Source organism: Drosophila rhopaloa, unplaced genomic scaffold, assembly GCF_018152115.1.
Source record: "Drosophila rhopaloa isolate 14029-0021.01 unplaced genomic scaffold, ASM1815211v1 contig_3, whole genome shotgun sequence".
Classification (NCBI taxonomy): domain Eukaryota; kingdom Metazoa; phylum Arthropoda; class Insecta; order Diptera; family Drosophilidae; genus Drosophila; species Drosophila rhopaloa.
The window spans coordinates 12652058-12676680 of record NW_025335123.1 but is presented as its reverse complement, the minus strand read 5'-3'; the positions used below and the strand labels follow the sequence as shown (position 1 = coordinate 12676680).

The 24623-nt window shown below is 38.2% G+C and overlaps 2 protein-coding genes across 4 annotated transcripts in view; both read right to left on the bottom strand.

The window, feature by feature from the left end:
* The window catches only part of LOC108049843 (innexin shaking-B), a 161840-nt gene that overhangs the window by 87330 nt on the left and 49887 nt on the right, over window positions 1–24623 (bottom strand). The window lies entirely within an intron of this gene.
* Window positions 11702–13118, bottom strand: LOC108049846. The gene has a single exon (XM_017131186.1). The coding sequence runs from the start codon at window positions 13057–13059 to the stop codon at window positions 11878–11880; it is 1182 nt and encodes a 393-aa protein (XP_016986675.1). The 5' UTR covers window positions 13060–13118; the 3' UTR covers window positions 11702–11877.

The window sequence follows — 24623 nt, the reverse complement described above, 5'->3', positions numbered from 1 at the left end:
GCATTAGTCGAACCGAGTTCACTGTCCATATTTGTCTTTTTGCCTCGCCTCCTTGTTTTGCTCGAATTTCTCTGGTATCTTATTATGTAAATGGATTTTTGGCTTACATTCAACAAAAGTCTCGAGTGGAGTCGTCTTTGCTGTGGGAATTTACCTGCAACGACAAGAGTAGAGAATTTATGTAGTTGTTGGCCAAAAAGATTTCACTTGCTGGATAAGTGGGCAGAAAAAAGGGCAAGCCAAAAAAATTATTTCATATTAAATGCTGACAAGTATGTAGATGTGGAGCCAGATTCAGATGTATGGAATATATGTGTGGGAAAATGTCTGAATCATGCTGGGATTTTCATGAAATAATTTCATAATTTCCCAACGCATCAGTATTTTCGGTCTCAATTTGATTATTTCTTTTTTTTTTGTAATTCTCAGTTCCCTGAAATCCATGCCATTAAACCTTCCCTCCACGAATTCAATCCCACAGCAGCTGTCGAAGCCATTAAATTACCGCAAAGACCCAAAAATAAATCTGCAATAATTTATATAAATATACATACATAATCAAGAGGGTGGACCAATGATGGCTGTTAAAATGAAGGTCCATGAAAAGGGTATAATATGCCATCAGTATGAATTTAAAGATTATCACGCATACGCAGGGTGTTCCCTTTTAATTAAAAGTAAGAGAAATAAGCCTAAATATTACTTAAGGATCACCCTGGCATATGTTATATACATATACATATACATATTTGTATATATTGCGTAGTTCAAAAAACTCGGGAATTTGTAAGCCATAAATTTTAAAATTAATTAATGGCGCTCGAGATTCAAATGGCCTTAGACATTCGGCAGCTTCCACCCTAGACTTTTCCCCCCTTAGCGACATTATGGCGCTTTGAGTGGGCGGTGGGTGGTGTTTGGGAGGCTGTGTGGGCTCAGGAAAGCGGGAGACGGGAGGGGGTCGATCCCGGTTGAAATGAAATCAATTGAATTAATTATTGGCGCTTAATTGATCGAAACGAAGCGAGAGTTCTGCCCTTTGCCCCTTGGTTTCCCATGCTTTTGGTGTTCCACTTACAGGGCTTAACAAGCCCCACCTTTTCCACTTTTCCACTTTCCCACATTTTCCCACACCCCTCCCCTCTTCCCACTCACTGCTCGCGCCCATTGTTGTTGCCAAATAGAGCGCATTTTGATCCATTTCATGTACTGTGCCACCGAATTGAAAACCAAGATTGGTTTCTGAAAACGACGGTGGGAATACCCTACCGAATAGGACCTCAAGATTTTCCATTTTATCATTTTTATACCCTTGCAGAGGGTATTATAATTTTGGTCAAAAGTGTGCAACGCAGTGAAGGAGACATCTCCGACCCTATAAAGTATATATATTCTTGATCAGGATCACCTCCTGAGTTGATATAGCCATGTCCGTCTGTCCGTCTGTCCGTCTGTCCGTCTGTCTGTTTCTACGCAAACTAGTCTCTCAGTTTTAAAGCTATCGAATTGAAACTTTGCACACACCCTTCTTTCCTTTGCACGCAGTATATAAGTCGGAACGGCCGGGATCGGCCGACTATATCCTATAGCTGCCATATAACTGATTGATCGGAAATGCCATAACTTTGGCGTTTGTAAAGTTAGGAAGTTGGGATTTTCTATGGGTGTTATATTTGGCCAATCAATCCGACCTACCAAATTTCATAAGGATCGGCCGACTATATCCTATAGCTGCCATATAACTGATTGATCGGAAATGCCATAACTTTGGTGTTTGTAAAGTTGGGAAGCTGGGATTTTCAATGGGTTTTATATTTGGCCAATCAATCCGACCTATCAAATTTCATAAGGATCGGCCGACTATATCCTATAGCTGCCATATAACTGAACAATTGGAAATGCCATAACTTTGGTGTTTTTAAAGTTAGGAAGTTGGGATTTTTTATGAGTATTAAGAATGCATCATATGAATAATTTTGGAGAATATAATGTACATAATATTCTGCAAGGGTATATCAACTTCGGCTCCGCCCGAAGTTAGCTTTCCTTTCTTGTTTATTTATAATTTTTTAGAACAAAGATTCTTTTATATACTACAATTAATATTTGTAACGTAGGATACATATTTTGTATCGATGTTTGCGAAATTTGAAGTAGATAGACACATTATTGTAGGCATACAGGCCCTTATTAAAGAGTATGTATATTTTAGGAGGTATTATAGGATAGATCTGGAATAGAGGGTTTTGGGAGGATATAGAGACTGCAGTGGAAATTGCAACCAGTTTATTGATTGCCCGCAGTCGTAAAAACTAAAATAGCGCACTCACAACCCCCGAAATCCCACGAAAAACCACTCATCCAACCCCAAAATAAACCTAATAATCCCACCTGGCACTCTGGATTTGTTTGCATTTTTTGGCCAATTCTGTTGTTGATTTTGTCTTAAATGCTTTTCATTAGAGTGCAATTTTCCCTCTCTGTCTCACCGCCAGCTCTGTCTCTGTCTCCATCTCCCTCGTTTCCACTCTGGCCATCTCTTTCGCACTATCCATTATGAGATTCGTGTGAATGAAAATGCAAGCCATTAACAGGTTGCGGATAAGGGGAATGGGGGGGAAATGGGGGAGGGGTTTTTGTGCGGTAGGTAAACTGAATTTAAATCTCAAATTTGTTGATTTGTGAGTTTCATCTAGGCTGGCGAGTGGGTGTTTAAATGTTATTCACAGCCTGAGCCTGAATAAATGGGAAAATATATGTGAAAAGAAGGGAAATGAAGATGGTCTGCAGTCCCCAGTTCATTAATTCATTCAGTTCACAGCAATTTGTGAATAGCTCTAAGTGTTTATGCAATTTATAAATGGAGCATGGCTTTAAATAAATAGCCAGCACTATTAAATAACAAATAATAATAACATAAAATATCGATGCAAAACTCATGATTAGCCTGCGGACTGAAAATCGCAATATATGTGTGATTTTCAACAGATTTATTATAGTTTTATGTACGGACTTTAGAGGGATTTTCACAAATAAACAAGCTTTAAAAATGCATTTTTGTTTTCAAAATTAAACTGAACCTTAGACTAAAAACGTTCCACATTGGCCGCTGATTGTAGTTGTGTAAGAAATATTGTAATTAAGGAAAGTTTTGTGGTCATTGGTGCCGACTCAATTTCGAATTGAATTTATGGTCTTACCCCTGGCTGTTTTTCCCAGCTTTTCCTTCGCGTTTTCCCCCACTTTCTTTTTGCACTATTTTGAAGCCCACTTCTCTCTTTTCCCGTTTCTAGCGTGTTCGTTTGTGTGCCAACTGTTTTAGGTCGCCATGCTAAATGTTTGCAATTGCACAACAACGGCAAAGACCAAAGAGAAATTCCTATTCCCCATCCCCATCCCCATCTTTTTTCCCCCCTTTCTCTTCCGCTGGTTCATCTTGTTCTGTGCCACGCTCATTCGTTCGTTCGCTCATTCGAAATGTGCCAAATGGCAACGTGGCAAACAAGCGCCACAGACAAGGCAGCCGACACTGAGCCACCCCACCCTACCACCCCACCACCCACCACCCACTGCCCCACCACCGAACAGACGAACCACCCAAAGGCCACCCTTTTCGCCCATCCCACATCAACCGTCATTCAGTCAAGCGGTTGGCGCAGTGTTGCATACTTTCCGTCATGGATGCACTGCAAGAAAAGTAGCAGTGGAAATGAGTCAGTCAGTAATAAAGGAGGAATTACGTTCTCAGTAAAAATAAATTAATAAACAGATCTGATAAACTAACAAACTCACTTTAAAGCTAATCAAAAGTATGTAAACACAATTTATTTGGACAACTTTCAACGAAGTTTTAAATTATTATTTTTTAATTTTGAAATAAAGCAATAATCAAACTAAATGAGTAATAGAGAACAAATAACGTTTCCAATAAAACAAAATAAATAATAGATCGAATAGACTAACGAACTATTTAGAGTTTTTAAATAAAAGCTAACTAAAAAGTCTGCATTTACAATATATCTGGAATTCTTTCAAAGAAGTTTTGTGGCCAATTTATTAAAATTAATTTAATTTATTTGATAAGCTTAAACTAAATTTATGAATAGATAAGATAAATGAACTGGATTAATTTGGTTGTGAATGGATTCGAATGTTCAATGTTAATGTTGACTATAACAAAGCAAGCTTCAATTTTTTTGTTATACTTTTTACCCTTTTTTTCTGGCAGTGCAGCGCTGTATGCCCCGCTGGCTCTGGCTCAGTCGCGTTCGTCTCAGCCGCTCCTTGACTGACTGGCGGCTTTTGGCCAGCGCACGTTGACCTTATTTGCATGCGGCGCGACTCGGCGCGAATCAATTCTTGGCAGGATGGTATCGACCCCCCTCCACGCCCACTCCCCCTCCCCCTCCCACATCCATCCGAACACCCCCTCCCAAAAGTACACCCCACATCACAAATCCCCACGATTGCGGTTGGTTCCACAAAAAGGGGGCGATGGATGTTGGGTGACCAACAAATTGAAACGAATTCTCGTATTGGAGTTCGAATTGCTATTGAGATTGGTTGCACTGCATAGTGGGTTGTGTACACTGGAAAAAATTGTGCCAATTACTAGAGAATAGATACAAATAGTTGTGACAAGATATAGAAATACAATTATTTTCCATTGATCTGAAAAATTTACCTAAGCCATATTTTTTGTCAACGTCAAGTTTTATTTTTGAACGTTACTAAATTTTTAATGACTTAAATGTGCCTTTAAATTATAAAAAATATAATTGGGAAGTAAAATAAAACTTATTTGTTTTAAAATGCTGTCAAGTTAAAAACGAACTAATATTGACCCTTTTAAGTAATAATGATGATAAAAACGATTTCTTAGGAATGGTTAAGATTTTGTTTAAGGAGAAAATGATCCAATTTTTAGTTGCCGTGTAGGATGTGGAAAATTCTGGTAAGTGGTGTGGGTGTTACCGGCTTCTATTGCGGCCAAAGTTTTCTCTGTGCGCTCTGTTTTGTTGATTATTGTTGGCGGTGGTCGCGCGTTGATTTAATGCAAAAAGCCGACTGCGACGCCAAGTTGCCATTAAACCGTTGCAACTGCAACAGCAGCAGCAGCAGCAGAAGAAGAAGAAAAAGCGGCAGCAGTGGCAAAAAAAAAAAATGTTAAAAGGCGCTTCTAAGTAAATAACTGGGTTTATGGGTCGATTGGGTGCACCAAATCGTGAGCAGCAAAAGGAAAAGCAATGGAAAACTGGGGGAAAACTTGGGGAAAGCGGCGGAGCAGATGGGCGGACGAAGCGATAGAGGAGATATTGCCAGGGAAATAGTCGGCTAGAGAAATAGAGAGACCGGCAACAATTGATTGAACCTCGGAATGGGAATACAAATTGATGAATAAATTCGCTAAGCATTTTCCATTTTCCACTTGAATTTTGGGATGCGAAAATCCTCGGAGTACGAGTGCTAAATGTTGAAAAGCTGATAAGATGTTATAATTATTATAATAAGCGCAAAAAATGGTAAAAACTGATAAGTTTTTGATACGGATTTTCAAAAACTTAAGATATAATTACTCAAAAAGACTGCAAAGATTGCTTACTTAATTATAAATGTAATCTAAATATTTTTATACTAAATAGATATGTTATTTCACATTGAACCAATATAAATTATGTTGAAATCTTTTTAAATATACATAAACATACAGCTAAAATTGAAATCTCGACATCTTCAATTTTCCGCCAGCACGTTGGCAATTTTCCCTTTGATTATCCGAAAATTGAACTCTAGCTCACCGCAGGACCCCCTCGAAAAGCCCCAATCCTCGACGAATTCCTCCCATCTGCAGATGAGATTTAAAAAATAAATTGCGTACAACTTCCAATGGCATTTGCGAGCATATGTGGGTAAATTTGTGCTGGAAATGGAATTAGTAATGAAGTTTTGCCAATGCTTTATATGGACCAGATGCCCCTGCCCCTGCCCCTGTCCCTCCCCTTACAATCCCTTAACCCACCGATGGCCCTGCCCCCACCCTTAACCCATGGCAGCCGGGACCGTGTAATTGCGTTTGGCCGCGCTCCTCTGATTTCTCTGATTTCCGAGTGGCTCGCGATTCGCAGTGTTTGTGCGCGGTTCGAAGTGCATTTTCAAGTGAAATTGAAATGGAATGCCAAGAGGGTTTCCATAGCCCCCGAAAAGCCCATTTCCACTACCCCTTGCAAAATGGGAAATAAAACATTTCATTTAACATGGAGAAGGTATAAAAAAAGCAATAAATGTTAACTGCAACAACCGCACAATGCCCGATATTTGTGCGAATATATGTATATATATATATATACCTTTGAGCCTGCATAAAATGGGGAAGAGCCGGCGAGCAAATTAAATTCAATTTATTGAGCTCGCTTTCTGCACAGAACTTCTGCTAATTGCATCAAATTGAAAATGGAAATTGATTCGAAAGCGAAACAAACTCGAAATTAAATTCCAAATCGGTTAATTGCAAGGGATATTCAACGTATTTATGAAAGCCTTTATTAAGTCGGCATTTCATTGGTTATCCCTTTTCCACTACGCTATATTAAACAATTATACGAAATGAATTACTGGCAAGTAACCAAAACTATCTTGACTATATCATAATTGTGGTGCTTATACCTAAGAGAATTAAATAATGCAACATTTTTGGAAAAAAAGTTTTAAGGAAAGTAATTAAATGCTAGAAGAAAAATTAAAAACGATCAATTTTTAAGGACAATGCGAAATGTTGTCAACTTCTTAACAGCAGAAGTTTCAAGTTCCCTTTTCAACTTCAAATGTTTCCAACAAAAATCTAAAATTAAAACTTTACCCATCCGAGTCTAGCTAAATTTTTTTCATTTCATTTGTTTGCATCTTTGGCTTCGGATTCGGCTTGGCCATAAGACCAAGTTCAAATTGCGCGAAAATGCCAGCTGCAGAAGCCCGAGAAGAGGAAGAAGTCGGCATGACCCGCTGCACTAATGTCACACACTCAAGCACACCCACACACACACACACACACTCGCTCAAGAGCACACGCATACAGCGGCAAAAGCACTGGGAGAAAATAATTGAGGGAGTCTGCAGACCAGTTTTTCCCAACTCAAGCGTTGCGCCAACTGCAAACAAACATACAGAACTAAAGCTGGCTTTTGTGCACTCAAAAAAATTATAAGCAGTTTTAAATTCTTTGAAGATTTTCAAAGTAAATGTTTCTTACATACCAATTAGTTTTATAAATAAGTTAATAGATCTTGTCGTTCAGACGATACATATAAAATCAATTTATATTGATTTTTATATTTAATTCGAAGTCTTCTTTTCGAAAAATATTTTTATTAATTCTTTAATTTGAATCAATTTAAATTAAAAAATATTTTTGCTTAATATTAATATTTATAAATCAGAAAATCCGTTTTTATTTTGTACTCAAGCCAAATTAAGCAATTCCTCTTAATTTCTCTCACTGCACGTGTGTATCTGTGTGCAAATGTAAAGCATAAGATAGACAATTACACTTTTGCCACTGCAAGAGGGAGATGGCGCGAGGCAGCCAGAAAGAGAGAGGGCATTTAGATAAACGCCAAAAGGTAAATGAACTTTATCAACCGAACAAGAAACGAGGTGCACACCTACACACCCACACACCCACACAGCCACCACACACACCCACGAACACACACACACATGCACCACTGCAATGCTCATTGTGTGCGTTTTGCGTGTCTGTGTGCCCTCCACTTTTGGTTATGAAATTGAATTGCTGCGCCTGCACATATATTTATTAAATTAACGAACGCCCATCTACTCGCATTAAATTTCCAACATCATTAAACATGTTTAACTTATTCAGAAAGAATAAGTGTTAAGTAAAAACCAAGATTCATAAATATGTATGCTAAATGGATTGCATTCTTATTGCCAACAATAATTAAAAGTGTTTATTGCAGGATGAAAATATTAATAAAGCTATCAGAATAATATTTATAATAATAAGTTTAAATATAAAAGTGAAATTAATCTCGCGAAAATACCTTCAAAGTCAAACAAGGCCTATCAACAATTGTCTGAACGAAACTATTTAATTAATCTAACTTTGAAATTACAAAATTGCTCGGTACTAAACCTAAAAAAATACTATTAAGTTGGGAAATATTTACCAACACTTGCACACAATTTTATGGGCACTTTAAACTGAATGCCGTTTATTTGACATGGGCATTTAACCAAATTTAATATCTGCCCAGCTCGACCCAAATTACAAAACAAATAACATTTTATAAATACAATTTCGTTACCTACGATGACATTTACTATTTTTATCGTGAAAATACCTTTGCCACATTCAATTTAACATTTTCAACAGCCAGCAAAAATGTCAGCAAGAGGGAAAATCTAGAAAAACTCTGGGAAAATGCTGGGGCAAAATGGTTGGAAAACATGGAGCGAGTGTACAGAAGATAAACAATGTGAAATGTAGAAGGAGCTGAAACAGATTTTCCGACTGCAGTAATAAATGATAAACAAGTGCAAGCTGGCCAAATGGGCGTGGCAGTGGGCGGTCGTGGTGGGGCATGGGTATGGGGGTTTTTCCATTTCCCAGTTGCTAGGCTGATATTGAAAACTGCTGCCTGCAAAGCTAAGCAAATGTTGCCCTGCGTCGGTGTGTGTGCGTGTGTGTGTGTGTGTCTTTTCACACTCTTGCATTATTTATGCAGGCCATGCGTGTGTGAGTGTGTGTGTGAGCCTCGTACGTGCCTCGAACTGCAACGGCAGCTGCTCCTGTTCCAGGACACAGAGTCACCAGTAACCAGTAGCCAGGATCCACCGGGCAGCCTCCCAAACTCCACTCCCGCACCAAAAAGCGCCCCTGTGTGCGCATATACATATATTTATTCCATGTACATATTGTAAGTGCCCCATGCCTCGTGTCAAACTTCTAATTAACCTCGTAATTCATGCAGCCTGCACGGCGCAGAGGGCGGAGGTCCTGGGGTTCGAGGATACTGTATACAGGACAAAGGGTGACTGCTGGCCTTTATTGTCCTGCGGATGGCGGAGCTCTGGAGAAACGTGGCCGAGCAAGTGACCCAGAAATTACCAGTTACTGGCTTATAAATGGCAATATTTGATGGATTTCAAGGCATTATTTTGCCATCCCAAGGAATGCCAAAACTAATTTTATTTCTTGACTTTGGTTCGTTAATTTGTGTGCCTAAGAGCACAAAATATTTAATTTATTTATGATAAATTACAAGGGCTTTGCTGTTTTCTAAACCTTAAACACTCCCATTACCATAACGATTTTAATTAGTTTTTTGAAATGAAATTGCCTGCCAAAAAATATGTTGTTTAATTAATTTGTAATCAATTTAATTTGATTATAATTAATAAACAGAGTTTTTGAATTTAAATCAATGCACTGAAATAATTTTATGCAATATAAATATTTAACTTTCACATTACACTTCAATGGAGTTAAATATTGAAACACCAGATTCGTTTCGACGCCTCGCAAAATGCTAAAAGTATTCAGAGCTTAGCTATTTAACTTTATTATTATTATTTTTTGGTGGCAATGAAGTGATTGAAATAGTAAACCCAACATTATTAAAAGCAAACAAATTGCAAACTCTTTACCAAACGCAATCCCAAAAAGTAGGCAACATTTTCGTGCAATTTTCTGCCTGTTTTTGTCAATACACATTGAAATTACAATATTTAATTGGTTAGTTGGCATGTTTAAACGAAAAACAACAAGCCATGAAAACAAATAAAACATAAATTGAATTGAATTCGATGATTAATTGTTAAGGGCCATCAAGACAGTTGAACAAATTACAAATTGTACAACAATTATAGCCGAATGTTGTGCCTGTAAAGTTGGTAAATATACAAATTAAACAGATATAATAATTAAAGCCAGGCATTGAAGTGTTGAACGACATTTCAAAGTTTTTCGGCGGCTAACTTCTCCGACTGACTGTGCAATCAAATGTTCAATTGCCACTTATTTTGCGGCTGGCCATGGACAACATCAAACCACAGCACTTAATTCTGCAAGTCAAGAAGACCAGACAAAAAAAATGGGTAAAAAATGGAATAAATAGAACAAAATGTACAGAAAACCAGCGAACAAAGGGAGACACAAAGTCGTTATTGTCTTAGTTTTATTAAAATGCGTTCTTTTTTTTTTTATTTTTTTGCTTGGAAAAAAGCAACTTTCGCAGGCAAAAACTTGTCAAAGGCAATGGCCAAAAATGGAACTCTGGCAACAACCATTTCAGCCAATTTGTGTGCAATTTAAAGTGTCCGAAGGGGGAACGCAGTGCTATATAGTACATACACAAAAAGTTGCCAACTATTTAGCCGAGGCTGCGGGGCGGGGGGTCAAGGGGTCAAGGGGCCCCAAAAACTTGGCAGACACGGACACAGATGAGCAGACCGCAATGGAACTGACCGCGGGGATTCACTGTCCCGAAAAAAACAAGATTGCTAACATTACCAAAAAATTTTGGTTTTATTTATACCATTTTCAAAAAGAAAACTTAAAACGCAGCTTAAGTAATTTTTACTAATAAATAAAAAGAGGTTTTATTCTTATTTTTTATTGATCAGATACATTACTCGTTAGTAAAACATAATATTGATAAGATTGATTGAAAAAGATGTAAAGATAATTAAAAATGTTTATTTTGGTAGTAAAAATAATGATTTTTGATGAGTTTTTTCCATTTACAATAAGATGCTAAAAAATACTTTCAAATCCATTTTATTAGTTTTTTTTTTGATTGGTTTGTATTTTCGAAATAAAATCCTTTTTATAAAACCATAAAGTACAATAATAAGAAGTTGTATTTAGCAAGTTAGCTTAATATTATTATTTTTTCTTTTAGTGTAGGGATGCTTTGGCCATAAAGCGTTCAGCGTCCTTTGAAAGGGGAGGTGGGTGGTTTTAGGGGGTTAACACTGCTGCATTAACGCTGACCGAAAAATCTCTGCAGCTGAAGTTGAGCTTACATTTTTTTTTCACCCCGAAAAAAAGACGTAAAAAAAAGTATTTCGCGGACAAAGCAGCCAAGCCCCCACTGACCCCCTCACCCTTGTTGTTGCAACAATAACGGTACATTACAAGTGGCAGGCGAAAGGATCGAGTTAGTTAGTTTGCCACCACCCCCATTTCCGCCCCCCTTTTACTGCGCCCCTGTCCACAATTTCTGCGGTCTTGTTAGTCTGGGCTGGCAAGTTGGTTAAAAAGTTGTTGATGCAGTTACTCCTGCCACGCCCCCACCGCACCGCTCCGCCCCCTTTTTGCGACGACATTTGTGCTAATGGCTGCCAACGACCTGGACACAAAACCCAAAAACCCCCTCCTTCTGGACAAGCCACCACATGGCAAACATGTTGCATACTCTGCGGCGTAAGCGAAAAATTTCAAGCGAACAGCTTTTTGGCCAAGCAAACACACAGTGGGTTAAGTGGACGAGTTTGCCACAACATTTGTGTTCAAGAATAATTAAATTAAGCTGTCAGTCTGGGCGAGAAAATTAAAAAAAAAATGAACGAAATTATGTTGCACTTTTAAAATGTACACTTCCAACAAGTTTCCGTTCAAAGGGCTGATTTAATGGCAGTTTGAAACCATTTTGTTTTCGAGTTTATTAAAACTAAGTAATTACATCAGTCATTCTTTGCATAGCATTTTTAATGGGTTGTGATAGCAATTTCTATAAAAAGTTTGCTCAAATGTGTTTAAAATTATAACCCTTGCCTATAAGTTTTTATTTATAGCGATCAAGGTAATGCAAAAGATTTAGAAAAAACAAGCGAAATAAAGAAAATATGTTCTGATCAGTTTGATTTGTCGGTGTATTCATTTGTATCCTCTGCTTTCTCAACGGAAAACTCCTCCTTGGAATTCTCCTCATTCATATTTTCCAACTCCTCAACGGCAGTTATTAGTTCGATTTCCGGTGGATTATGCAAATCACCTTGAGAGCTGGCATCTCCATTCGACTCCCGCTCCAGTTCATTTTCGCGAACAGTGAACTGCATGCCAATGTCCTTCGTGTAATCCTCGGTGAGTTCCTTCATTTCGCGATGGGTGAACCGCATGAAGAGCGGACTGTCACACAGGAGGTCGCACTGTTCGAGAATCTCGGAACTGGGACAGGTGTGGATCATTTGGTGGCGTGGCACGCCGTCCAGACTCTCATCCGTCTCCACGGTCACCATCAATGGTGGCTGGGCCTGGGGACAGAATAGCCAAAGGATGTACAGATGGGTGATCCGCGGACCGGCGGGCATCGAGTCCCACGAGGTTTTCCACAGCATTACGAACACGGGCAGACGACCCTCCCAATCCGCATAGATCCTGGGTAGATTCGCATTCAGGGCCACTTGTTTGCCGCTCTCGAAGATCAGCAGTCCCACACAGTGGCTCTTGGTGGCCCGGCTTTCCAGCAGCGATTTCCCAAAGACCTTCACACACTTTGCCTCTCTGGTCTTCGCCTCCAAAGTGATGATCTCCTGGTGATACATTAGGCAGTGACTTAGGAGATTGCCGGGATTCACCACCACATCACAGTTGCCCAGGGGACAGGGAAAGGCCATTTTCTGCAGTCGCCAGTGTTCCTTTTGCTCGGCTGCCAAGTTTCTGTTGCGCTCGTACAGCACTTCCGGTGAACTGCTGCCCTTGAGGGTGGGAACGGCTATGATCTCCGCCCCGCCGCGCATGGGAACACTTCCGCCCGCCGGAAGTGACAGCTGGCAGTCCATATATAGACGCCTTCCCCGATCGGGCAGGAAATTCAGGCGCGTTATGCAGATCTCGACCTCCTCGTCGGTGGCATTGCCATCGTTCTCGCTCTCCAAGTGCCGCCGATTGGCCATCATCGCCCCCGATGTGGTGTCCAATGAGTACTCCGACTGGGCGTAGCCCAGAATGGCCGATATGCCGATCCCAGTCCCCGAATCCTTGCCCAAACCCCCCGATGTCGATGGTCGCTCACCCTCGCCCTCGGCGCTCTCCATTTGAAAACTGCTTTTTAAGGTGTATTTTCAAGACCGGAAATTTGTTCGGATTTTGTGCGTGTCGAAGTGTTTACGTCTCGAAGTGAAATTATACTTGTGACACTACAGATTTTAGCTGCAAAGGCTGCTCACTATTATTCCATTTGTATATGATTGTTTATTTTAGAAAATTATGCAACATTTTAGTTTGATTTGTGTGCCTAAGTTTGCATATCTGAGCAAATTAAACATTGGAATTCATTGTTGTTTGAAGTAATAACTTAAAAACTAACCACCAAATCATGAATAGTTTTTTTTAATAAACTACCAAAACGGACTAACTTTTCTTTAATTTTTTACTTTTCAAGAGATTTTTTTAGCGAGCAGAACTTTTTTTGATAATGCTTAAGGATTTTTTATTGCAGAAAAATATGATGTAATACAAAAAAGCGGCTTACAATTTTTAAAGAGGAATTCCTGGACTGAAACTGATACAATGCCATCAAAACTCTAGTGAACATTTTGATGCATTTGTAATTTCCGGTTTCACACACACACACACACACACACATACATGAACAGTTGAAAAAGAAAATGCGAAGGAAAAATGTGTCAACATACAAGACAAAGCAAAATACAAACAAAACTCAAGTTCCCTCTGTAAAACAACGAAATGCAACTAAAGTGTAGAAAGAGAGGGGTAGTGGCGACAAAGGGAGAGAGCAACAGTCGGACTAGGACTCGGAGCTCCCTGCGGCCACGCCCCCTTTTCCTGCAACTCCTTTGGTTTCAAATCGACAATGGAATGTACCGCCGCAGAGGAAGTGCGGTCTATGGCGGTAAAATCGGACTTAAATCAACATATGGCTAGCAAATTTAAGTTATCAAATAATTTAGAATTTAAATCTTGTTCTTTTATCCTCATAAAGTTGTTTAGTTTTCTTATAATAAGATAAACCTTATTCTTTCACCGTATAATATTAATATAAGAAGCTAAAAGCTATTTTAAATTATTTTACTGTTGTAAGTCCTGTTAAGAAGCACCAAAATATAAAAGGAATACTTGTTATTTAACTTGGAGAACTAGGCAAAATAAAACAGAACCGTCACTGTTAAATAAATAATATTTTCAAGAACTTCTCCTACAATTGTGTCGTGCAAGTTTGAGGCAATAAAATATGCGAGTTGAGTTACGTGCATGCGCCATTTGTTTATGGCTTTCTCCCTTTTACTTATTAGCTTGGAGTGAAAATTCCGCCTCCTTCACGGACATTTTTCCCCGGTTTTCCACCATTTCCCCGACGCATCGTCGGTGGCTTTTCCCTTTCGAGCTGTTGAGCTGCATTTGTCAGTTGCGAGTGCAGCCAACCGCAAATAGAAAACAAGACAAAGCCGTTGTTTCTCTGGATTTGTTGACATCCTTAAGACGACTTTCCATTGCTTACCCCCTTTTGCTTCAATTGAATTTTCACAATTTGACAGCCAGCTTTGGAAATTAACCCATCATCAGTGGCAAAACTCACCTAAAACGAGAAGAGGGAATAATACAAATTAGTCAACGAGTCAGAAATAGAAGCGTTCGCGTGAAAGAACAAACAAGACGTGGAAGGTTAATTGGGAAAATTTTAACTTTGAGCTTGCTTATTTACACACGCAGACCCCCGGGGCAACATGGGGTTAAGCATAAGGTTCCTAAAGAGCATATTCGCCCATAAAGATTTCCATTTCCCTGCTGCTGTCTTAGCAACAACCCAAACAACAAACAAACAATTGTGCAAGCAGTTAATTTGTGTACTCCGACAATCTAGCATCACCTCTACACTCGGAAAAAAGTGCACTGATTATTTTTAAACTGATATGGTATTAAATAGACTATTATTTTTGGTATATTCTCTAAGAAAGAATTTTTCGTAATTTAATTTATTGAATATTTTAATTTATTTTTTTAAGTATATATTTAGAAATTTAAAACAAGAATAAAAATGTTGTTGCAGTGCTCAATTCGCTGTGTAGGGTACATGATAATATAACTGCCAGTGGCAGACAATTGAAAAGGCAGTGCACACATGGCATATACGCAATGTGCCAAAGTTTATACGAAATTAATGTTAATTACAACGCGAGTGAAGCTATCCATCTCTCTCGCACCAACGCGGCAACATCTGTGTCCTGTCAGGAATTGGGCAGAAAATGTGGGTGGAAAATTGTGGAAATGGCAGGGAAATGGGGAATGCAATTTGCCAGCAACGCATTTAACAAGCTGAAAGCGCTTAAGCCGAAGGATTCAGCATTGAATGAGTCGACAAAGGTGCATCGAATCGCACTGAAAGGGAATGATTAATAACCATAATCGATAATTGTGAAAAATGGATAGCTGATGGATGGATCGTGAATTGCTATAGATATACACATACTTGACTTTACTAAAAAAAAGATACATGTAATGACATGTTTAGTTGTCATGCTTACTAATATTGTGTATATAATTTTAAGAACTATATGTTTTAACCTATTAGAAATAACAATTGCATTTGTGTTTATTGAAAGAATTCAAGTTGGGGATATTAATCGTTCAAATGATATAAGGCCAATATTTTATAAGTAATCTCCCCTCATTTGCTGATTAATTGAAGAATTAACTGAATGACAGATTCCATTTATTTTTGTTTATAATAATAGCGCAAATCATCGTTCATCTTTATCGGGCAATCAATCGAATTCACCTTTTGCCATGCCGATAAATCCAGCTAAAGCCATTCGGTTGGACAAAAGCAGTCAATTTTTCGTGTTTTATTTTCGCCCTTACATATATATACATATATATATCTACTTTTTATATATTCTTTGCTGTGTTTTGTTTGCTGAATTGAACAACTTCTGCCAGCTGCGGGGATTCCCATGATTCTCCCCACCTTTCGCCGTGATGTGGCACAAATGGCAATGCGCTTAACGTGTTCCGTGTTGCTACTGTGCCGCTGATGTTGCCACTGCTGCAATGCAACAAAGACAGCCGTGCCATGCCACGCCCCCTCCTGCAGCTGCGAACGCCCTCGAAAGGACACCTTGGCACCCACGCACAGACACAATTTATAAAAGCCACAACAAATGTCTGAGGCTGCTGTAAACTTTCCGTAAATCTTTGCAGCAATGTCTGCCAGCGGCAGCAACAATAGCAACACTAGCAACAACAATAGCAGCACTAGCAACTGCAACTGCAACAGCAACAACAACAACAACAGAAGACAAGGACGATGGCGATGACGTCGTCACGCGGATGTTTCGACGCGACTCTGAAGGATTTTCATGGCTGGTGGCTAGGGTTTTCCTCGTTTTCCTCGTTTTCCCTTTTGTAGTTGCTGCCGTGCACGTCTGTGTTGCTGCCGTGTTGCTGGTGTTGCTGCTGCTCCCGGTGGCTTGTGTTGCATGTTGCCGTCAGCATGTCAGAGCCCCCAACACGTTGGAAAATGCGCTTACACACATGTAAGCACATGTTGTAAAAGGACACGCAGTTAAAGTCGACTTTCAAGTGCCCTTTACATAAGTGAATCCACATTTACTGCTTGTGGTTTAATAATCAAAGTGTGGACTTTTAAAATAAGTCAAAAAATATGATTCAGAAAATTCAAAGAGACAATGGAAGACCTTTATTACAATATTCACTAAACTTGTAAAATATTATTTTGAAATTAGCAAAAATTGTTTTGAAATAACATGCACCTTAAGGTAACCATTTTAATACAAAATATAAAGAAACAACTTATTGTTTATAACATTACACATTTAGGGCCCCAGTTTTTTTCAAGTTATTAAATTAAAATTAACTACTAGTTCACGAATTATTAGTTTTGTTCATTTAAAACACATTAATTTCCATTTAAGATCATATTTTTTAAAACTTCAAGAGGAATAGGAAAATTGCTTGAGTTATTGAACTCTACTATAGGGTATATTTTAACAATTCCGCCCGCAAAACACCCGAGGAAAAGCGTACATTGTCAGCATCTTAGCGCTTTTCGTGACAGCGTTTTCTTGGCACTGACTGTTAACATTTTGCTAGCTTTCCCAGCTTTCCCGGCCTTTCCATCAGCTGTTGTTCGCCGGAGCCTTTGCTTTCATTAAGCTAATCCAGACATGATCATGCATATATAAATGCGCACCTGAAGGGAAAATGGAAAAGCCCAGACAGAAGCGTTGAACCCGGAGACGGGGCTTTTCCTGACGCTCAAGCGTTTGCAGCATTTTCATTTTTAATATACACAAAAACATGCATGGGTTGGCTTTTCCCCGCTTTTCTCCGCTTTTCCTCGGGCATGACAAACTTTTTTATGTAAATTCTGAGTCTGCTGCCTCTGTTGTTTTACTTTCTGCCTGCACCTGTGTGCCCGTCATAAGAATAGGTATGGAAAAACTTTTCTCCGCAAAATATTGTTCAAAAAAGGTTCAAAAACACACAAACACACACACACAAATAATAAGAAAAATTTAAAGCAGATTGAAGATTGGGAGTAAAAATTCCTTCTAATCGAATCAAATTTCCTCGAACATACTTTTCAGGTAACTTCCAAAACTTTTGCCCAAAACACTTGACAAAGTTTCAATTGCCTTGGTTTTCGGCCAGTTCAAAGTTCAGGGATTCCCCAATCAAACCCCTAACTTTTGGCCAAACAAATTTTGTGGCCAATGCAGCTGGCATAAAAGCTGGAAAATTAATTGAAACCGAATAGATAAGTTCAGAAAGCGAACGAAGGGCGCAAAAGACGGAGGGCCAATGATTGATTAAGACCGGCTTTTCCCCGGGAAATTGCGGGGGGAAATGCCAGAAAAAGTCAAGTCGCATTGAGTCGAATGGAATCGAATCAAGTGGAGTCAAGTCGAGTCATCATCAAATGAGATTAGACAGTCAGCCGGGAGATTAGACGCTCGCACTGACCTGAGACATCGGCGGATATATGGAGGGGTATATATGTACATATAGAAGTATAAAGCCTGGCAGACGACGACAGACATCTGTCGATGGCTTCTCAATAGTCATTTTCCGACGAATACTAAATTGCCTTTAATCCACTTTATCATCGACACCAGGAAATGGACAGTGAGTCTCAGAAAAGCAGAGGAAAAACTAAGAAACAATTTTTACGGGGATAGAATGACTTTTAAAGAGTGCTTTAGTTTCTTAAATTAAGCAATTCAAAAAATTCGGGAAAAGCTAAGAATTATAAGTCAAGAATGTAAAAAAAATTAGCTTTATATTTATCAATTTTAATATAATCTTTTAATATGAAGATGGCATTATAACAAACTGAAGTTTGTATACTATTGCTGTATTACAAATTTATATTCAAAGGTATATTAAAATAAATCTCCTTTTTAATTTATTTTAATCGTATTTGCTTTAGTAATTTGTATAGCCTTTTTGTTTTAATATCCAAGGAGTATTGACAAATCTACATTTATAAACTTGAGCACTAAGGTAATGGTACTGAAGTTTACTAAAAAATTTTCTAGCCAGTTTTGCACATCCGAAACGGACTGTACGGGGCCTGGAGCTGGTTTCTCCGATAACAGTTTGCCCTATTAGAAATTAGATATAATTACCCGTAATCATAATAAACGGGTATAAAAAACAAGGCAGAAAAACGGCAAGAAAAAGCGTGGGAAATGTGGGCAGGACATGAGGCAGGACCCAAAAGTGTCGTCCCCGTGACGGCCATAAATATGATGATAATTAAGTGTGTCTCGCACATATACTCAATTTGGCCTTATTAACCCAAAAAATGACACAGATATTAATTTTCCGTACACATGTGCCCGCTTTTCCGCCCAGTTCACAAACACACTCCCACTCACACTCCCACTCACACGCCGGCATAAAGCCTAAACGTAAACGAGTAAATTGGCAGATTTAAGCAGTAAACAAAAAAAAAGCTGAAACGACCAACAAAACATGGCCCAAACAACACTTTGCCCCTCTCTTTCTGCCGCCCGTAGTGCCGTCTCTTTCGCCGAAGCGAAAGTATAAAGAAAAAAATGTCAACAATCTATTGACAGCTGAGACTGTAACTGATTGTAAGGAGTGAGCAGGGGCGGAGGTGAAAAGGGGGCGGGGCAAAGCAGGCCACGTAGCAAACAAAGACATAAGCGCACCCTCTCCCCCCCTCCCACACACACACACACACAGTGAAAAGGGGGCGACATGGGCGTGGCACAATGAATTTGGCATCATTTTTCAGGGCTCGCGAAAACATTGCCACGAATATAGTTAAAAAGTAATACAATTGTTAACTTAAAACATGAAATATTCCTAATAATATTCAAATATAAAAAAGATTTAAAAGTACCAAATATTAATTTATAAAAGTATCATTCAAATAATATATTATATATCTAAATTAAATCAAGTAAACTACACATCAAGTTTTCAACAACACGAATTAAAGTATATAATATTACTGTGAATAAAATTCCCTCGATTTTACTTAAATTGTATTCAGTAACCTTAAAAAATTATAAAGCTTAAAGTATAAAAACATTTTTAAAATAAAAACAATCATGCTTGAATTTTCAGAGCATAAATTTACACGAAATAAATTTAAGACCAAACACAATAAAATAAAGACTGTAATTCCTGTATTAAAAGCAAATAATAAAAGCGTGGCAGTGAGTGAAATATAAATAAGACCAAAAATAAATTCCGAAGAGTTTAAAAGCCAATTCACGCCATGTTTGCGTTAAATTAAGATTTATTTGCATTTAAGCAACACTTCCAATCTGGGCATTAACATCAAACAGAATGAAACAGAAATTAAGCGAAAATGAAGCACCCAAATAGAAAAAAGGAAAACCGGAGACCCCAAATTCTGCTAATTTAGATGTCAATAATTTCGCTTGTAGAGCCACACCCTCGACAAAAATACATGTGTGTGCGGTGGACCCACTGCCATTATATTCGCACACCCCAAAAACCATTAGAAAATAAATAAAATATCAAGAAAAAAATGTATATAATAATGCAGGAGAGGGGGAATGTGTAGCATGTGTGCGCGATAATAATAACATCAAATTAAAATATTGTAATTCGTTTTTATGTATTTTGTTTTTTTGCTGTTCTCGTCTGGTTGGCTCTTTTTTTTTTGTTTTTTTCAACTACCCTGCACAAAGTAATTTATTTATTGTCAATGTCTGTGGGCATAATAAGTGGAGTTAGGTACATTATTTATACGCCTTGCATATTCACTATTCCACGGTATTTTGCTAGTCGATTTTTATCGCAATTCCAGTTCTAGGGCCCTCTCCTGCCTGCCCACATATTTATGGCCCAATATATTATATATTTATGTGTCTGTCATTTAATAAATTCTACTGATAATGTCATAGACATCAGCGTTAAAATGACCTCCGACCCCAGTGACTCCGAACTCTGAGTGTGTGTGCTTTTGGTGCTTCGCATGATTTGCTTCCATGATTTGTGTTGGTCAAAGTGGCAGAGGCGAATTGCCAGGAGGAGTCAATTTTTATTGTTGTTTATTATTATTTATTTATGTTTACGGTTTGCCCTCAACGGCTGCCTTTGTTTGGCCCCTTTGATGCACGCGGCGTATACGTAATTTGGAGTTTGTGGTACGCAAAGAATTCTCTGGCAATTGGGGGTTTTTCATCAAAAAAGTATGAATTTTAAGCTTGAAAAATTAAGTTTGATATATATTGTGTATCATATTCCAAAGATTTTAAAAACATATTTTTGGGGTTAAGTAATAAATACAAAAATATTATAATACCAAGCCTTTGTATATAAAACCTTTTCTTTATTCAGATTGTAATTTACATGTATTTTTAAGTACAGTATATTGTCAAACAATTAATAAGTAAACTCAACATTATTGTTTACCCCTCTTTCAATTTCCCCCCAGATTTTTCCGCTCATCATTTTACCGTTTATGCAGCATTTTCGACGCTTTTCAATTGTTGTTTTTGCTGCTGACTCAGCTGTCAATGTAAACCCCCCTCCACCGCCACCACTTTCGACCCCATTTGCATATCACATTCACGAATTTTTTTTTGTGTTCTCAAGTGGGATTCATTGCGATACTCAAAAATTGCTCAAAAGCCTTCAAATTGTGAGCCATAAATAACAAGGGAAAAAAGTCGTAAGAAAGCCCAAGTGATGGGGGACAAAGAACGAAGACTGCTTTTGTACTTGAATCGATTGTTGGCAATGAAGTCAATTACATAAACGGCATGGAGAAATAAGAGGGTACCTTAAAATATGGAAAGCGTGAGGAAGACAAATTATACGATGAAGAGCTTTGAACAAAGAATATCAATAAATATGTCAGAGACAAAGCTCCGGAATATTTGCAAGCTGATAGGTTATAATTGCATTTAAATAAGAATTTCAACAAGGTGGCCACAAAAAGAGACATATTTCATTTCGGAAGTAAAATTGGAATAAAAGCAAGTGAAGTGAATTGAATGAGATGGCAATCGGTTACTTAGTCCTTCAATTTATAAAAAAGAAATGATCATGAATATGTTTATCTAACAAAAAAATCGAGGATAAATGAAAATGATATTAGACACTTATTAATTAAACAATAAGGGAATAATAAAATAAAAAGAAATGGTTAAAAAAATAATTGTGTGCAACAAAATAATCATGTTAATTGGTGGGTATTAATTAAAAATTAACTTGCAAAAGAATCACCACGAAGGCGTGGAAAAACCTGAGTGGGAAAAGTGACTTGGGGAAAAATCAAGCAGAGGGTCAGACGCCTTTCCACACCTGCCACGCCCCCTTAACCAGCCCCTTCCCGAACATCGCTTTTGCCTGCCAATTTTCAACACCAGAGGGCGTCAAAGTGACGTGTCGTCTGGCTGGCTTTTTCCCACTTCTCCCGCCTTTTCCCCTTTTCCCGCCCTCCACGATTTTCCGACCCACCTTGACTTCTTTGCTTTTTCCCCCCTCGCCGAGTTCCCCCTTCGTTTTTGTGTGTGAAGCATTTAAAAGTCACTTAAGTGGAAATTAAAAAGAAATTATTCACTTTGGCACAAACACACACACACACACACACACACAGCCGTGCATAAAGCGTTTTCCCTGTTTTCCCAGCTTTCCTTTGCCCCAATTGCTTTTTTATTTTTTCCAGATAAATTTTTTTTGCTGCGCTCCGTTTGTTTGTTTGCTGTAATTGTTGTGGTCTGCCTCATTATTTGTATCTGGTCAAGGAAAAGCGGTGGAAAATGCGGGTGGAAAAGCGAGCCCCAAAAACAGATTCCACTTCCCCCGAAAAAAAAAAAGAACACCACCACCCCACCCCCTTTAATTGTGGTTCATTTTCCGAGACTTTTGAGTTTCTGGTCCCTTTGGCTTGTGGCACATTTTCTACATTCTCCTACATTTGACCACAATATTTTTGTGGAATTGCTCGCAAATTGTTTATTGCCAACCTCAAAGCTATTTGGGGATTATGGCCAACAGAGACAAGGTGTTGGCCATCATTTCCCCATTTTCCGACCTCTGAGCTGGCTTCGGGGCCAGCTTAATTTTAATGGCAATTAGTGAATGAAATCAGAGCAGTGTTTTGGGGCATTTACTTCTTGTTCTTCGGTGGCAAGGGGATAATCTTCTAACCCATTTTTTAAATCCTTCCACTTAAGAACTTAAGAGTTAATAAATTAATATAGAGATTTTAGTTTATTTTATTTATTAATAATTAAAAACATTGAAGAACATCGTCCTTTGAATAGTTTAACTTAAGAAGGACAGAAGATAAACTCAACGAAGTTATTTAAGACAAAATCTATTTAAAATCTAAATATAAAGCGATTTTCTTTTTGTTTTGATCAAATGCAGTGGATATATGACTCTATAATTTGTTCTCTTTTATGCCATGAATTTGTGTCATGTTCAAAGCGACCACTTTTTGATGTCGTTCGCGGCCTCATCAACTTAATCATTGAAGAAGAAGGAATAATTTGCCTGGCACAGATCCTTCGTCCTTTTCCGCTGCGTCCTGCCTAAAACTGAAAAGGCTGAGAAAAGAGCACAGCGCAGCACAAAAAAAGAGGAAAAATAAATAATGTGAAAAGAGGAAACATTCAGCTTCGTTGACGGCGACCCATTGACCAAGTTAAAAAGGCTAGAGCTTTATGGAATATATAGGGATATGGTCGCACATGTGTGAGTTATGCAAACCGTATATATATATCATATATATATATGCTATATATATATATGATATATTTTTTCCCTTTGCTGCGGAGGCACTTCAAATGCGGTTTGGGGCCGCGGAATCAAGCGCCAAGAGACCTCATAAAAAACGACTAACGCGACTGGCTCACACAGATACCCACTAACACTGCTGCACATATTGAGTTGTGGCTTAATGCCACACACACACACTCATACAGAAACACAACGACACACATAAGGGTTCAAAGTTTGGCAGAAGGAGCGCAAAAACCAAAACAGAAATATTTCGCTCCATTTTTTTGTACGTGAGTTCTTTTTTTGTTTTTTTTTAAATATTTTTCTTCCCACAAAATTTGTGTCATGCCATGTGCCTGGGATTGCATAACCCCCTTTTTTGGGGCCTGCAGCCCGATTTCCCCACCCCCCCACACAGCCACAGCTTCATTTGGCAACTGAAAATTCCCTCGGATTAAACAGGGAATTGAAACTAGACGAGGAACTGAACCAAACAAAAGCGTAATAAGAACAGAAATTGCTACTATAAATTAAATAAGGTAAAATTGCCAAAACTATTTGGGAAATTATTGCCGTCAAGGGAAAGAAAGATGTTTGGGTAACATTGAAAATATTAATTGAATGAACAACGAATATCACACACAAGATCAATAAAATTTGAACATTAAATTTTGCCCATATTAATCATTTTAATTTTTTTCTCACACACAATAATTTTATGACAGTAAGAAAACATTTAACAGCCAAAAAATCCTTAAAAAATATAAGCCTCCAGTAAATAAATATATGTTAATTAATGTTTATGAAAAAAATAAAATAAATAAATATTTATTATTTATAACCATGCACATTAAAGTAATATAATTCCAAGCCTGATAATAAGTTTTAAATATTATTTTGTAATGGATTAAAATAGGTAATTTTCTTTTCTAGCCCCCGAATACATTAAGTTTGTTTGATAATTACTTAACATTAACTCGTTGCTATTTAACATGTAGTTGAAAATTGAATTTTTAAATTACCCAGAGGGATCTGCATCTGATATTTCAATTTAAGCTGGAGTGGCAAACGCATCTGGAATTAGGGATTAGGATGACAGGGCGACAACCACAAAGCCATCAGCACAGCAGGCATTCCATTTCCCATTTTCCATTTTCCGCCCGCTTCATGGAGTTCCACATTCGCTTCGCTGGCAACTTAAATTTTTCCCACTTAACACAGGGACGGAGTTGAAATAGAGCGGGGCTGTCAACGGGGTTTTGCACTCGGTGGGTTTTGGGAGGTAGTTTTTCAAAGGGGGTTTTCCACAAGCATCTGTGATGCACTGCATCCACGGCAAAAAGTTCATTAATCTAGTTACAAGTTCGCGCAGACAGTTCGC

Bases quoted from the DNA above. Each gene is read 5' to 3' on its own strand.
- LOC108049846 (XM_017131186.1), bottom strand. From the start codon at position 13,059: ATGGAGAGCGCCGAGGGCGAGGGTGAGCGACCATCGACATCGGGGGGT.